At 35.0% G+C, this 17,315-nt stretch overlaps 1 protein-coding gene across 3 annotated transcripts in view; it reads left to right on the top strand.

Annotated features, from left to right (window-relative positions):
• PNPT1 (polyribonucleotide nucleotidyltransferase 1) overlaps nucleotides 1–17,315 on the top strand; it is a 49,645-nt gene that overhangs the window by 14,809 nt on the left and 17,521 nt on the right. For all 3 annotated transcript variants that reach the window (XM_036263481.1, XM_036263482.1, XM_036263483.1), the window contains exons 9-18: nucleotides 3,400–3,586; nucleotides 4,916–4,967; nucleotides 5,343–5,400; nucleotides 7,929–8,025; nucleotides 8,459–8,561; nucleotides 11,683–11,753; nucleotides 13,187–13,223; nucleotides 15,477–15,543; nucleotides 15,626–15,715; nucleotides 17,218–17,271. In XM_036263481.1, coding sequence (XP_036119374.1) covers nucleotides 3,400–3,586; nucleotides 4,916–4,967; nucleotides 5,343–5,400; nucleotides 7,929–8,025; nucleotides 8,459–8,561; nucleotides 11,683–11,753; nucleotides 13,187–13,223; nucleotides 15,477–15,543; nucleotides 15,626–15,715; nucleotides 17,218–17,271 — 816 coding nt within the window. The remainder of the gene's footprint in view (nucleotides 1–3,399; nucleotides 3,587–4,915; nucleotides 4,968–5,342; nucleotides 5,401–7,928; nucleotides 8,026–8,458; nucleotides 8,562–11,682; nucleotides 11,754–13,186; nucleotides 13,224–15,476; nucleotides 15,544–15,625; nucleotides 15,716–17,217; nucleotides 17,272–17,315) is intronic.

Raw genomic sequence — 17,315 nt, 5'->3', positions numbered from 1 at the left:
TTACTATTTAAAGTTCACTTGGTCTACATCTGGTGTTTGTTTGTTTTTGCTTAAAGTTACAGTATCAGTTAGTAAATTGATATGGCTATTTTACAGGATCATGGTGAAGATCAGAGTCAAGGTTTGTAAAGTGCCCAGTATAATAACTAGTATCTAGTAGGCATTCAGTTAATACCTGCTGTTATCATTAAGACACAAAAATAATCTTGCTTGTAAATGGTCATATGGCCTCTATCTATTGGCGTTAAAGTTTGAGCCCCTCTAATTTAAAATAGACATTGGAGAAATGAACTAAGTTTGTTTACTATATCTATGGCATGCTATAAAAACCCTATACGCAGCCTTTCAGCAGGTTGTTCTCACCTGTTGCTCTCTAGATGGAAGAACAAGACTGTAAAGACTGCATAAACCAGCCAAGGGTAGTCTTGAATAAGAGAAGCTGAGAGTGATTCAGAACCAACCTTAAGGAAACTGGTATCAGAAATGACCAGCCTCCATATTATGACTGTGCATCAATATTTCCATGAAGATATTTAGCCAGCTCTCTGTGCTCCTTATAGGTGCACCAAATACACATTTGACCCCATGCTAAAGTTAATGTTGGGTGCAAATCAAAAACCACTATCATGGAACTTCTGGAATACAAAAAAGTAACTGCTATATTTCATTCTTAAAATATTGAGTAATCAAAATCTTTAAAGTATGATCTTTTAGGGCAAGAATAATTTCCTTGTGCTGTCAGCTGCCAGATTACTTCAGTAGCCATTATTCTGCACAATGCCATTTAGATGCCTGTTTTCAACTGGTACATATAATATCATTAATCTTTTCATGTACCCTAAGATATACAGAAAGATTAGGGATATTGTGACTAGAGTGACTAAAGAATTGAATTTTTAATTTTATATAATTTTAATTTATTTAAATGCAAAGAGCCATATCGGGCCAGTAATTATCATATTGGACAGCACAGGTCAATACACTCCAAACTATAAGGAATGTTCTTATAAGCATTTTTCTAAAAGAATTATTTTAAAGTTTAATTGGTGAAAACAAAATTTAGTTTAGGAAGATTCATTTTTTTACCATGGTCTTTTAAAAAAATATTCTGTTAAAAATCAATTTATAGAGGTATAATTTACATATGTTAAATGTATTTTTTTTTAATTTCCAATTTAATCCTCTGAAAGTGAGAGGGAATGTGATGGGAATACTATTGAGGAAGGTTTTTCATGTCTCAGTGACATACTGAAACCTTACCTCCCTTTACCCTCCCCCATTTATAATATAATGGTTTTAATATCTCTCTACACTTAGAACCACAACAGGCAGTGATACAATTTTTGCTTTTGCTTCAGCTATCAAACATAATTTAGTAGACTTAAGAGAATAAAGGATTTACCCATATTCTTGCCTAACATGTTCTTAAAATAGTTTTCTTAACATGTTTTTTTCCTTTATTGTTTCCTTTCTATTTAGAAAACTTCCTTTAGCCATTCTCTTAGGGTAGGTCTGCTGGTGACAGATTTTCTCAGTTCTCCTTCATGTAAGAATCTTGATTTCCCCTTTATTCCTAAATATTTTCACTGGGTATAGGATTCTGGGTTGACAGTTCTTTTCTTTCAGCATCTGAAAACTATTACACCATTTCCTTCTGGCCTCTGTGGTGCCTGATGATAAAACTACTGTTATTTGAATTGTTTTCCCCATATGGCTCAAGTGTGGGGGTTTTTTCTGGCTGGTTTCAAGATTTTTTTTTCTTGGTTTCAGAAGTTTAATTATGATGTGTCTTTCTTTGAATTACCCTATATAGGGTTTACTCAGCTTCTTGAATCTGTAAGTTTATGTCTTTGCCAAATTTGAGACATTTTTACTATTTTTTTCCCAGTACTTTTCAGTTCTGCCATTTTTATCCTCCCTTTCCAGGACTCCAGTGATATAAATATTAGATCTTCTACTATAGTTTCACAGGTCTGATGTAATTGTTTCAGTTGGCTCATGGAATTCCAACATAAAGCACACAGGAGTTTTGGGGTTTTTTTTTCCATTCTAGGTTACACCTAGATTTAGAAGTGACTTTTTATGTAATAATAAATCTTAATGACAACATGTTGTGGTTAGACATTTAACATGTGGTTAGACTATTAGATATGATATCTATGTATATGACCTTTGACTTGGTACAAGTTGAGAAATGCCAGAAATGACACGGAAGTGGCAAGATTCTATTCAGTTTTGCAGAAACTAAAACCAAACTGAATAACAGATTTAGTGAGATACCATGCTAAAAGCCCTACATTGAGCTACCTTGTTGTACATAGTTTATTATAAAATCATAAAAGCAACATTTTTATGGTAGTAGCTCGTGTCCTCTACTGCCTTACTTGCAACAGTATCACTGCAAAAATTTCCCCACTTGTGCAAGAATTAGTGTGACAATGACAGAATTAAATGAGAGTCGTATCAAATAATTTTAAACAGGAAACATTTATTGGATACCTACTGTGCTGATATTTTAAAATTTCATTTTAAATACATATTAAGAATCAGCCCAGCCAGTGTGGCTCGGTGGATTGAGTATCGTCCCAGGGACCAAGAAGTCCAGGTTCAATTCGTGGTCAGGGCACATGCCCAGGTTGCAGGCTCCATTCCCCGTAGGGGTCATGCAGGAGGCAGCCAATCAATGTATCTCTGTCACATTGATGTTTCTATCTCTCTCTCCCCCTTCCTCTCTCTAAAAAAAAGTCAATGAAAACATACTTTAAAAAAATTTTTTTTTAATACATATTAAGAATCAATGCAGCCCTGGCCAGTTTTGCTCAACGGTTAGAGCATCGGCCTGCTGTCCAGAGAGACTGGGTTCGGTTCCCGCTAAGGGCATGTACCTTGGTTGCAGTTTGTCCCTGGCCCTGGTTGGAGTCATGTGGGTGGCAGCCATTCGATGTGCCTCTCTCACATCGATGTTTTTCTCTCTCTCTCTCTCTCCTTCCCTCTCTCTTTCTCTCTATATGAAGATGAATGCAAAAGTGTCCTCAGATGAGGATTAAAAAAAAAAAAAGAATCAGTGCAGTTGCATACGTTAAAAGACTGAATTTTATGGTATTTGAATTATATCTAATAAAGATGTTATTTTTTAAAGTTTACATAGTTTATTTTCTCTTTTTGAGAAATACCTCATTGAATTTAAGAATATAAACCCAACTTCAAATATCAAGGTTTCTTTATTCATTTCATGCAGTTTACATTTTGGAAGTATGTTGACTCTAAGACAATAACTCAAAAAGATAGATACACCATTAATAAAATTAATCTGTACAGTTTATTTCATGTCATGATATTTGAAAATGCTATTCTGGCAATATGTTCAATAGCAATCTTCCTTTTATTTTTCTCCTTTAGTCATGTTGGAGGCCGCTGCAGAGAACATTTTACAGCAGGACTTTTGCCATGCTATCAAAGTGGGAGTAAAATATACACAACAAATAATTCAGGGTATCCAGCAGTTGGTAAAAGAAACTGGTGTTACCAAGAGGACACCTCAGAAGTTGTTTATCCCTTCGCCAGAGGTTGTGAAGCATACTCACAAGTAAGAGCATCTGTTCAAAATAAACTGTGAAAGCCTTGACCAGGTGGTTCAGTTGGTTGGAGCATCCTCCTGTACACTAGAAGGTTTCAGGTTTGATTCCCAGTCAGGGCACATACTTAGGTTTTGGGTTTGATCCCTGTTCAGGGTGTGTATGAGAGACAACTGATTGATGTTTCTCTCTCTCTCACTCTCAAAATCAATCCTTAGGTGAGGATTAAAAGAAAGAAAGGAAGAAACTGAAATTATCACAGAAAAATACTAATGAAAGCACCCTTCTGTTTTAAGAGTCATTGCCATAAACACCAGTCTAATGCTTTAAAAAGGATAGACCCACATACCTCTTCAATGGCCTAAGTTTGAATTTCAAATGAAAAGTGGAGTGAGTTTATTGGTCAAGATTCAGATAATTCACATATCTCTCTGTGTCAAGGAAAAAGAGAATAAGGCATAAGAGTAAGGAAATTGTGAAGGTTCTCAAAAAGAAATTATGTATAACCACCACTCTATGACCAGTACTTAGAACAATGCATGCACATAGGCAGGCACTCAGTAAATATGAATGAATCACCAGAAAATTATTTTATTTATTTAAAATAAATTGAAAAAGTTAATATTTCCCTTAGTATCAGTCAGATTAAAGAGTTATGTAAACTGTCCCAACAAAAGAGTTGTCTAACATACCAGCCAGAATGGATAGAGGAGGAAAAAGCGAGAGGCTAAAAAAGAGTGTAAGGCCCTAGCCAGTTTGGCTCAGCAGTTAAGAGCGTCAGCCTGCAGTCCAGAGAGACCCGGGTTCAGTTCCCGCTAAGGGCACTCACCTCGGTTGCACTTTGTCCCCGACCCTGGTTGGTCGTGCGGGTGGCAGCCATTCGATGTGTCCCTTTCACGTCAATGTTTCTCTCTCTCTCTCTCTCTCTCTCTTTCTCTCTCTCTCCCTCTCTCCCTCTCTCCCACTCTATCCAAACAAAAAAATGAAAAAATGTCCTCAGGTGAGGATAAAAAAGAAAAAAAAAAAGAGTGTAAGAAAAATCTAATGTGAAATAAACTGAACAATTAAGAATACAGGGTATAATACCAAGTGTGAGTGATTCCCCTGAGAGGTAAAAATAAAGAAATTTGTGTTCTATACTGTATTATAAGTGGGCACCAGTAAATGTTTAATGTGAAATATTCCTGAGCAAACAGATTAGCAAAATTAAAGAGCAATAAACACGTTTTTTAATTCTTTATGAAATGTTTAAATATTTTAGCTTACTAAATATTTCAGTTTTGTAATAGACCCTGCCTTGTGTTTCCAAATATGCTGATGTTTATCTTATCTTAAAATAGACTCGCCATGGAAAGACTCTATGCAGTTTTTACAGATTATGAACATGATAAAGTAGGTATACCTGGATTTTGTCTTTATAATTGTTCTGGGAATTCTTTTTTGCCATAACTCACATAAATTGTATATGAATGTCATTCCTATTTTTAGAAAAAATCTATAAAAGAAAGTGAAATAAAAGCCTATTAGCTTCTCCATTCTCCTTTTGTTGGTTAATACAAGTTTTAGGAGCATGTGTAAATATACTTGAATGATTCATAAACAGGTAATATTTCTTATAAATCAATAACCAGTTCTAATCTTTTCAAGAATGTTACCATTAGAGAAATCTGAGAACTGTTACAATGTGTTCATTGTAAACTAATTTTAAAATAGAAATGTTGAAGGTTGCTATGTATATGTAAGAACTGAACCTCATCTTTTTTTTAGATTTCCAGAGATGAAGCTGTTAACAAGATAAGATTAGATACAGAGGAACAACTAAAAGGTATGGTTTTACATTTAAAAATGTATTTAAAGGAATAGATTTTTAAATTTTAGATGTGAGACCTTGAAGAAATCAGTTATTCTTATTGCTCCTTAGTTCTATCTTCAGGAAATCTGTGATGATGATACATCCCAGGGTTACTGTTAAATTAAATCCTAGGAATGTAGTCAGCACTGTACCTGACACAGTGGGCATCAGTAAACGTTTAATGTGAAATATTCCTGATCTTTCCTAAATCAGACTCGAACTCTAAAATGGGTATCCTTGTATCCTATCAAGGATGCCTGAAAACCTGCAAAATGTTCTTAAAATACTTGGGTTCTTGTCCAGCCAGTGTGGCTCAGTGGTTGAGCATCAACTCATGCACCAAGAGGTCGCCGGTTCGATTTCCGGTCAGGACACATGCCCAGGTTGTGGGCCCGGTCCCCAGTGGGGTCATGCAGAAGGCGATCGATGATCTCTCATCGATGTTTCTATCTTCCTCTCTCTCTAAAATCAATAAAGGAAAAAAAAATTTTTTTAAATACATGAGTTCTTAATCTGTGAAACTGTAATACTAACAATATCTGGTTTATGAGGATTAAATGAGTGAATAAGTTACATCTGTGCCTGGCATATAGCAAAAGTGCATTAAATGTTAACTGATGCTGTTATTAATATGTGGAATTGTGAATTTTAGATTTTAGAGAATTTAGCTCTCTAAAATTTATTAAGCAGAGGTTTTTATTGTATAATATCAATCACACAAACTGATTATGTACCAAATAAGACATATAGTTCTTGTTAATTTTTTCTGCTAATAATCATGACCTCTCACCTAGTTACCTTATTTTTAAGATAAAATTCTGCTGTTAGCACTGATACTAAGGCCATTTCCCACGGAGAAAGTTAGGTCTTCTCTCACTATATTTTGTCCTATTAAGAATGAGAAGTTAGCCCTGGCCAGATAGCTCAATTGGTTAGAGCATCATCCTGCTATGTCAATAATGTGGGTTCCATACCCATTCAGAGCACATACAAGAGTCAACCAATGGCCCTGGCTGGTTTGGGTCAATGGTTAGAACATGTACCTCGGTTGCAGTTCGATTCCGTTCAAGGGCATGTACCGCGGTTGCAGTTCTCCCCGGCCCTGGTCAGGATCCTGCGGGAGGCAGTCAGTCAGTGTGTCCCTCTCACGTCGATGTTTCTCTCTCTTTCTTTCTCTATCTCCCTCCCTCCCTCCCTCCCACTCTATCTGAAGATAAATAGAAAAATATCCTCGGGTGAGGATTTAAAAAAAAAAGAATCAACCAAAGAAAGCATAAATAAGTGGAACAACAAATCGACATTTCCCTCTCACTTTCCCTTCTAAGATAAGTGAATGAAAATTTCTAAAAAATTAAAGTATAGCCCTGGCCAGTTTGGCTCAGCGGTTAGAGCGTGGGCCTGCAGTCCAGAGAGACCCGGGTTTGGTTCCCGCTAAGAGCACGTACCTCGGTTGCAGTTTGTCCCCGGCCCTGGTTGGGTCATGCAGGTGGCAACCACTCAATGTGTCCCTTTCACATGGATGTTTCTGTCTCTCTCTCTCTCTCTTCCTCCCACTCTATCTGAACAAAAAATGGAAAAATGTCCTCGGGTGAGGATAATAAAATAAAATAACAATAAAAAAATAAAAGTATAGGCCTAGACAGACAGAGCTATATTCAGATCACAGTTGTATCTGTTAACTACCTGTGTTATCTCAGGCAATTTACTCCACCTCTTTAGACCCTTTTTTTTCCTTCTGTAGAATGGGGATAATAATAGAATTTACTTCATAAGTTGTTATAAAGATTAGAGACATTTTTAAAAAATGCACATAAAGTACCCGGGTCATGAAAGAACTTGATAAATGTTAGGTTTTTTTTTAAGTCCTTTTTATTTATTTATTTATTTTTTAATCCTCACCCGAGGACATTTTTCCATTTTTTGTTCAGACAGAGTGGGAGAGAGAGAGAGAAACATCGATGTGAAAGGGACACATCAAGTGGTTGCCACCTGCACGACCCAACCAGGGCCGGGGACAAACTGCAACCAAAGTATGTGCCCTTAGCGAGAATCGAACCCGTGTCTCTCTGGACCACAGGCCCAACCGGCCAGGGCAATGTTAAGGTTTTTTAAATATAAAGAAAATTATTCCTCTATTTACAGACTAAGATAAAAAGTTCCTCAGGTAAAACAGTGAAGGTGACTGCTCTTAAAAGTGTCAGACTTTTTTTCATAATATAATTTGCTGGATTTGTCTGGTAGCATGAAGCAATAAAGAACTGATTTCAAAGCATTGTTCTGGTACAAAGCAAACTACGTTCCCAATAACAGTACATCTGAGTTATAATACTGTGTCTCCTACTTGAGAATATTTGATTTATCTACTTTGTTTACTGGAGAATTAAATGTTCAGAGTTAACTCCCTTGGTTTACTTCCATAGTTGATTAATTTGATACTGTGAACTTAGGAGAAATCCTATCTTCAAAAAAGAACCCTTTTTTTTTTTGTCTTTCTTCTATAGAAAAATTTCCAGAGGTGGATTCATATGAAATAATAGAATCTTTCAATGTTGTTGCAAAGGAGGTTTTTAGAAGTATTATTTTGAATGAATACAAAAGGTAAACATACCCTTTTTTGGGTGAGGAATTGAAGCTTGTGCTGTCTCTGCAAGTTGCCTTAAAGGTGGCAACTTTCTCAAAGCAAGGAGCTATTTTTTTACGTGAACAGGAAGGATTTATCATATTTATTTTATAAATGGGTACCTGTTGAAGAGTGGGTGAATTTTTAGGATGGGTTTGACTGTCTCTCTGTGGGCCTTGGGTATGGAGAAGTGCTTTACAGCCCTGACTGCATGTAAGAATTACTTGCAGAGCTTTTTAACAATACAAGTGTATGGGTCGCAACCCTCAAGATTCTGATTCAGTGGGTCTTAGGGTGGGGTCGAAGTAAAGTTCTTAAGATTTTATAGGTGATTATAATATGTAGCTGGGATTGAGATCTTCCTGGTAGGGATAAAGTAATAATATATACTTGTTTCCTTTATTACTGTAGGTGTGATGGTCGAGATTTGACTTCACTTAGAAATATAAATTGTGAGGTAGATATGTTTAAAATTCTTCATGGATCAGCATTATTTCAAAGGGGACAAACACAGGTAATATATGTAACAATCTACAATTATTTGCTGATTCGGGATTGCTTAATTCAATCTAATAGAAGTACATTGTGTAGCGCTATAGGTTTTTATCATATGGAAAATATTAACCAGGTTAATATCTGATTTTTTAAAAATATTTTTTAAAGCTATTTTGAGGTGCACAAAATTGAGTTGCTCATATTCCTTACTTTATCAGATATTGTCATTGTTGTTCTATTTAAGACCCTCAGTTTGTTTTCTCCATTTATTCTGTACCTCAGTCCTATTCTTTTCTCATAGGCACCCATTCTTTTGTATTTAATACGTATGTGTATCTGTTGTTTATGTATATATTATGCTTTATACCTCCTCCTTTTTATTAATCCCTACTTTAACTTTGCCATTCTAAAGGGTACAAAGTGGTATGTCATTGTTTTAATTTGTATTGCCCTAATTATGAGTGAGGTATCTTTATGTAATAGCCAATCAATATGGTTAATACATAAACCATACCCTGGGGGGGCTGCACACCTCTAGGATCCTATTTACACATAAATAGTGTCCCTGGAGCTGTATGCAAAGTGGTAAGCACTGGTTTAAGTTTGCTCTTGTGTGACTTATCTGTTCATATCCTTTAACCAATATTTTTTCTTTTTTTAGTATGGTTTACTGCCTTTTTCTGATGTTTTTCTGTGAATTCTTATGTGTTTAAAATACTGCTCCTTTTCAGTAACCAGAATTTGCATGTATCATCTCCCTTTTTCTTATAAACCTTTTGACTTTGTTTCTGGTAGCCTACTATGTGTCTACAGTGAACCTGAAATCTTTAGTTTTGATGTAGTTAATCCTTGTCTGTTCAACTTTTGTGGTTTGTGTTTTTAAAGTCTTATTTAGGAAATCCTTACCCCAAAGTCTCAAAAATATGCCCTTGATTTTTTTCTTATTAACATTTTAGTTTTAGCTATCAAATTTAGACCATTAATTTATCTTGGAGTTTATTCCTACACACTGTATGAGGTGGAAACCTCCAGAGTGAGCCAGTTTACACTACTGTTTATTAGTAATTAATTTTTTCCCATTGATTTGCATTGTCACCTATATTCAAAGTTTACAAATACATTTTGCAGTATATTCTCCTCCATCATTCTGTGAATTTCCTGTGCTATTGTCAGCTGTTTTAATAATTATGGTTTTGAAGTATGTCCTAATATATGAAAAGCAAATCCTCCTTTCTTATTCTCTCCTCTCTGCCAATTATTGTCTTAGGTATGGTGTTACAATTGTTCTTTCATTCAAATTTTACTATTATATCAAGTTCTGAAAAAAAATCTAGGTTTTAAATTGGTATTTCACTGAATTTAGGGATTCACTTGAGAAATTATATTTTTACAATTTAAATCACAGTCTTTACAATGAATATAGTCTATCTCACATTTGATTCAGGTTGTTTATGCTTTTTAATAAAGTTTTTAAAATAACTCCATTACTTTGTTAGTCATTCTATCTCTGCCTTTTAATTGGAGTGTTTAGTCCATTAATGTTCAATTTAATTACTGATTTGATTGAACCTAGGTCTGCCATTTTATTATTAGTTTTTGTTTGGCCCCTCTGTTACTGTTTTCCTGTTCTTTCTGCCCTCTTTTCTGATAAATCGAATATTTTTTTAGAATTCCATTTTATCTTTTTAGCTATACCTCTACATTTTTCTGTGGTTACCATAAAGAATACAGTATACATCTTTAATTTTTCAGTCTTTCTAGAGTTAATTTGTACCACTTCACATAAAATCAGGAAAGTTTGCAACCATTTAGGTCCATTTATTCCTCCTGCCATTCTTTATACAGTAGTTGTCTTACAAGTTATATTTATATGTGTTATGAAATCCACAAGGCTATGTTATAACTTTTATTTCAAACAGTCATATGTATTTTAAAGAAGGTAAGGTGGAAAGAATATTTTTTATATTGACGCACATATTTACCATTTCTGATGCTTTTTATTTCTTCCTGAAGGTCCATGTTTCCAACTAGTATTATTTCCCTTCAATCTGACAAGACTTCCTTCAGTATTGTTCAGTGGGTCTTGTGACAACAAAGTCTTACTTTTGATTTATCTGAAATGTCTTTTATTTTGCCTTTAAGCACACAAAAATCTTTTTGCTGGATATAGATTCTGGGTTGATGCTTTTTTTAGCAAGTAAAAATGTTCTATTTCTTTTTCTCCATTTTCACATCTGATGAAAAGTCAGGACTCATTCAGATCATTGTTCCTTGTATGTTATTGTTTTCTTCTGGGTGATTTCAGGACATTGTCTTTGGTTTTCAGCAAGTGTGACTGTAAAAAATGTGGTTTTCTTTGTATTTATCCTGCTAAGAGTTTTTTGAGCTTGTCTTTCATTTAACTTGAGAAATTTCAGCCATAACATCTTCAAGTATTTTTTTTACCTCATTCTCTCTTTTCTCACCTGGGATTGCAAGTACATCTATTAGTCCTCTGGCGCTTGTTCCACAGGTCCCTGAGACTATGTTCTTCCCCCACCCCTCCTATTCTTTAGATTGGGCAGTTTCTATTAATCTGTCTTCATGTTCACTGATTCTTGTCATCTCCATTCATTATAAGATAATATATTTTTCAGGTCTAGAATTTCCATTTGGGTTCTTTTTTATGTCCTTAAATATAATAGCTATTGAAAGTTCCTGTTTGTTAATCTAACATCTGAATTAGTTCAGGGTCAATCTCTATTCATTGTCTTTTTCTCTTGAGAATGGGCCCCATTTCCTGTTTTCTTGTAGGTTGTATTCTGAATGTTTTGAATGATATATTGTAGTCTTTGGATTGTTAGGTCCCTTCAAAGATTACTTTTTCTTTTAAAAGGAATTTTATTTGCTGAGGCTTTCTTTATGGTCAAGTTTTATGAATATTCCCATCCTCTTCCCTTAGCACTCTAGTACAGTGTTTTACATATTATATTATTAGACCTTTGGATTATTGATGATTATTGTATTAAGTACCATGTATAGATTTGTACAGGTTATGCTTATTCCGTTTCTTTGAGAGCTAATTGGGTTCTTCAAATATTTCTCATTTTCATCTTTGTTGTTAGTAAATTAAAGCCTGACACTTTTTGTTTCTTCTTTAGGTGTTTTGTACTGTTACATTTGATTCATTAGAATCCAGTATTAAGTCGGACCGAATTATAACAGCTATAAAGTAAGTTACGTTTTTTGGTTATGATGTTCCAGTATATAATTGAAGCTCATTATTATTACATATATTATTATATAATAATACATTATTATTATTCATTATTACTTTTAAAAACCCTGTACCTCTATACTTCTTTTTTCTGTTTACATGATAGTAATTTCAGGGGATTTTTTTAAGATTGTCTTTTAACTCATTGATTGGAACAAATATTGGTAAAGAATTTAATTCTTTAATATGGGTACATTTAGTTTATTCTCTGTCTCTAGAACCATTCCTGAGGACAGATTTCGTAGGTAATCTTGAATGGATAGATTTTTCTATTTACAAAGAAGAGAGCAAATAAACAGGAATCCAGTTGCTAAAATGAATCTGGAGGCTGTTACTAAATTTAAAAACTTTGTCTAATCCCAAGGCACATTTGAGTTTGTGTTCAGAAATACTTGGCTGTTCTCTGTTCCTAAAAAGTCATCAATAAAATCTTATTGATCAATTTTATATGATAAGAATCTATAGTACAATCCCCATCAGCTTACTGCATCAAAGTCCTAGGAATCATGGCCACCATAGCTGTTTCTTTCCTCAGTGCCTAACAGGATTGCTTCCCTTTCCCTGGTTAAGGGTCTCAGAATACTACAGGACTGCCTTCCTCTTCCTACTGCCCAACTGATGAAGCTAATCCCCTGTACCTTCTTGAGAGCATCACTAATTGTTTTTCATGTATCTAATAAAATTGACAATGAAGCTATTTGTGTAAGATTGGAATGTTCATCCCAATCATAATTCTTTGAAGGGAGCTCTTATACTTTGTATTATAAATTCTCATCTGGGCCAAAACTTGGTTGCCCTTCCCTCCTTCACTCTGACTCCTTTCTCCTCTAGGAGGCAACACAGCTTCAAACCCTGAAAAGATCTTTTTTGCCTGATAGATCTTCTCATTGCCCTCAGCTATAACATTTCAGTTACTGATCTGCATTCCACATGTTGACTGGGAGAAAGATTGTAACTGAGATTTAACTAATGAGTTTATAACATTTAGAATTTTCCCAATAGTTATTATGCTTAAAAATATAGCCCTGGCCTGTTTGGCTCAGCGGTTGGAGTGTCGGCCTGTGGACCAGGGAGTCCTGGGTTCAGTTCCCACTAGGAGCACGTACAAAAAAAAAAAATTATGTATGTATGGTTTTAGTATTCAAATCTGGGTATTTAAGTGCTTGTTGTACTTAAAGCAAAATTGTTTTCCTAAATCTGTGTAGAATTCAATTATAAGACCCAGAAAAAAGACTGTCTCTGACATCTTTCCAATTCTCAATTTCAGTTCACACCAACTCTGATACCCAATTATGTGTTTTTTAATTCCTTAAATCTTTTGATTATTTATTGAAATAAATGTATTTGTATCTGTATGATGGTTTGAATATTATGTGTTTTGTTTGTAGTGGGATAAAAGATAAAAATTTCATGCTGCACTATGAGGTAAGGTGAATTTTTTATTATGAAAATATTTTATCTTGAAAAATTTACAGCAAAGTTGAAAGAATTTTACAGTGAATACCTGTATAACCACTGCCTAGGTTGTATCATTAACATATTACTATGCTAGTTTTATCATATATCTATTAAGGTAGATTTGGGGGCTGTTACTTTATTGTATACAGACAGGATATAGAGATATAAATAGCAGCTATCCAGTCAGCAACTTCTTCTTCTGAGTCATACATTAACATAAAGTAGACAATATTGTTTTAGTCAAGAAAGCATTGTACTTATTCACATGTGTCGAACAACAGTGGGGCTTTTCAAATACCTCAGCTGGCAAATTAATTACCTTCTTTTAGTTCATTTATATGTTCATATTTTTACTCAGTTGATTAGTAATCAAAGAACTGAGGTATTTAATATTAAAGTACTTTATATGAAATTATTATATATAATTGAGTTTGTGATTGACTTTATTCACAACGAATTATAAAGGACCAGACATGACATATAATATTTTAATTTTAGTTTTTAAAGCATACACAGTGGGAGGCTAGTGTAAAGTAGCAAGTTACTTAACCTTTGAGTGACTGTTGTTGGCTGCCTAGAATCCCTGTATCTCAATTTTAGTGAACCCGCTAATAATTAATAGAGAACATTTCTTGTAATATATGCTAGAGAATATCCATAAACCTGGTGATTCTCACAGATCTGGAGTCAACCTTATAAATACCCTGTTCTGGATATACCCAGATGCTACACAAGCACATCTTTTATCATAAGCTAAAGAGCACACAGCAATCTTTTTTAAAAGGGCAGTTCTGAAAATGTAGCTTTAGCTGATATTGGGAAAAGAGGTAGGGGAGAGTATAGGACAAAAATATGGGCTATGTTGTATTATCACATTTTTTAAAATCTTTTTATTGTGAAACAAAATACAGATCCTGAAAACCATAAAAAACAAAGCATGGTTTAATGAGTTTTTATAAGGCCAGACATCCATGTAACCACCACCCACGTCAGAGAATGAAATGTTGCCAGTCGCCCCAGAAGCCACTCCAAATTTTTCATGCCAGCCTCAACACCCTTCTTCCCCTAAAAGTAACTATTCTCCTAAGTTTATAATAATCACTTCCTTGTGTTTCTAGTGTACATCCCTAGCTACTATAGTTTAGTCTTGTCCATTAAAAATTTTTGATATTTATTTAAAGTCTCTTTTAACCCATAAATTTCTCCTTCATTGCATTCATTTCTTTTATTATCTGTCTGTTGAAGCCTCAGAGTTCACCACAGTCTGGGTGGTGCTGCACTCATGGTGCAGTTCAGGATGTTCCTCTGTCCTTCCCATCTCCTGCAAATTGACTGCTAAGTCCAGAACTTGATCAGATTCATATTCCATTACTCCTTCTTTAAAATATTTTGTTAAAAAAATGGAATTCCAGCTTTTGTTGGAAATTTTCCCAATCTTTAAAATGATCGCAACTAATTCATATCCCTTTAAGACAATGTATTAAATCAAATAAAAGTTTGCAACCTCTTTCTAAAGTAAAACCCTTACTAGAAAAGGTCTGTCTCCTCAATGTAGATTTTTTAAAATATGTATATATATTTTTTCTTATTACAAAAATATATCTTGCCCTGACTGACCAATGTGGCTTAGTTGGTTGGAGCATTGTCCTGTGCACCAAGGGGTCTCGGGTTTGGTTCCTGGTCAGGGCACATACCCAGATGCAGGTTCAGTCCCTGGTCAGGGTACATACAGGGAGCAGCCAATCAATGTTTCTCTCTCACATCGATGTTTCTCTCTCACATCAATGTTTCTCTCTCTTGCTCCCTCTCCCTCTCACTATAAAAAATTAATTAAAAAATATCCTCAGGTGAGGATTAAAATATATATATATATCACTAATAATTTAAATATTACAGAAATTTATGGTATAAATTCACATAAGCATCCACTTCCCACTCTCATTAATATATACATACACTAGCCCTGGCCGGTTTGGCTCAGCGGTTGGAGCGTCAGCCTGCGGTACAGAATATATACATACACTAGACACCTACCTTTAGCAATTTGATATGTATTTTAGATACCCAGACTTTTTTTTCTCTGTGTGTGCTATATTTTAACAAAATGGGATTCTACAGTTTTGTAACTTGTTTTATTATTTTGGTAATATATCTTGGATATCTTTCCATGTCAGTTGTATAAATTTGTGGGCCTATTTGTGTGTGTGTTTTTTTTTTAAGTTTCCTCCTTATGCAACAAATGAAATTGGCAAAGTCACTGGTGTAAATAGAAGAGAACTTGGGCATGGTGAGTACAAATCTATAAACGTATATGGTATTCTTACAGAGACTTACTACATTTTTTGCTCATTATTTTTATTCTAATTTAGGTGCTCTTGCTGAGAAAGCTTTGTATCCTGTTATTCCCAAAGACTTTCCTTTTACTATAAGAGTCACATCTGAAGTCCTGGAGTCAAATGGTATGGCATTGAAATATATTTTTCCTAGTCAAAAAGACCAGATCCCCTGTTGTATTCTTACGTTTTCAGAGCTAATGTTACAATGTTTATTATTAATAGTACCTGAACCCACTGCAAGAGAAAATATGTTTAGTCAATCATATACTTGTCTGCATCTCTGTTCTTATCTAACTAGATATTGTGAAAGCAATAGACAATATTTCTCTTTATGTATCTGTCATAGTAGATCCAGTTTGGGTTGTTTCTTTATTTTTACAAACCATAGAGTGGAAGGACCAAAATAGAGTGATCCATTAGGCAGGGAACACCTGTCATTATCACAGATATAAACAGATACCACAGAGAGGCTAGGTTAAAAGGTCAAATTAAAGTTTTTAAAAATCAGTCCACAAGTCAAGGCAAGGTAGTCATTAAAGGCAGAAAGGGTACAGAGTTCTCAAATATGTAGCAGACATAGATCAGGTGGTCACAGTTTTTGTTTTTGTTTTGTTTTTTAAGCAAAGAAAGTAAGCTCAGCCCTGGCCGGTTTGGCTCAGCGGTTAGAGCGTCGACCTGCGGTCCTGAGAGACCCAGGTTCGGTTCCCGCTAAGGGCACGTACCTCGGTTGCAGTTTGTCCCCGGCCCTGGTTGGGTCATGCGGGTGGCAGCCACTCGATGTGTTCCTTTCACATCGATGTTTCTCTCTCTCTCTGTTCCTCTCTCTCCCTCCCACTCTACCTGAACAAAAAATGGAAAAATGTCCTCGGATGAGGATAAAAAAAAAAAAAAAAAAAGAAAGTAAGCTCAGAATTTAAATTAGAGACTTATGTTTTTTACTAGGTGTGGCTTAGGCTACTGCTTATGGCCCAGTGAGAGAGCCAAAGCCCTCTATCTTTTTTTTTTTTTATCCTCACCCAAGGACATTTTTCCATTTTTTGTTCAGATAGAGTGGGAGGGGGAGAGAGAGAGAGAAAGAGAGACAAACAATGACGTGAAAGGGACACATCGAGTAGCTGCCTCCCGCACAACCCAACCAGGGCTGGACACAAACTGCAACCAAGGTACATGCCCTTAGCGGGAACCAAACCTGGGTCGCTCCGGACCGCAGGCCGACGCTCTAACCGTTGACTTAAACCTGCCAGGGCCAAAGCCCTGTATCTTTAACTGCCTTCTGGTTAAGCTGGTTCCTCAGGGAGGATTCTTCGAATCTCTACCAAAAAGCATCTCTACCATGCTTTTTTCAATGATAAAAATTTTCAATCTCCGTGCTATCCACTGAGGGACTGAATTTACTTCAACTTAAATTTAGTAGCCACACATGGCTAAATGCCTATCTTATTGGACCATGCAGCTCTATAGTTCATGGTTTAGAAGTATTTGCCTTAAGTGCTCTAAAAAGAAGGCAAGAATATTAAACTTAATATTATAATTGAATATCTGTAAGGAAATAACCAACACTAATAATTTTGTATATATTTTTTTTAAATCAGTATATTATAAAGCAAATATTTTTCTTTCTGTAGGATCATCTTCTATGGCATCGGCATGTTGTGGAAGTTTAGCATTAATGGATGCAGGTAAAAGAATTATGTTTCAAAACTTCTAATAGCTTTATATATAC

Source organism: Molossus molossus, unplaced genomic scaffold (genome assembly GCF_014108415.1).
Source record: "Molossus molossus isolate mMolMol1 unplaced genomic scaffold, mMolMol1.p scaffold_m16_p_15, whole genome shotgun sequence".
Classification (NCBI taxonomy): Eukaryota; Metazoa; Chordata; class Mammalia; order Chiroptera; family Molossidae; genus Molossus; species Molossus molossus.
The sequence above is the reverse complement of the archived record's forward strand: the minus strand, read 5'-3'. Positions and strand labels throughout refer to the sequence as shown.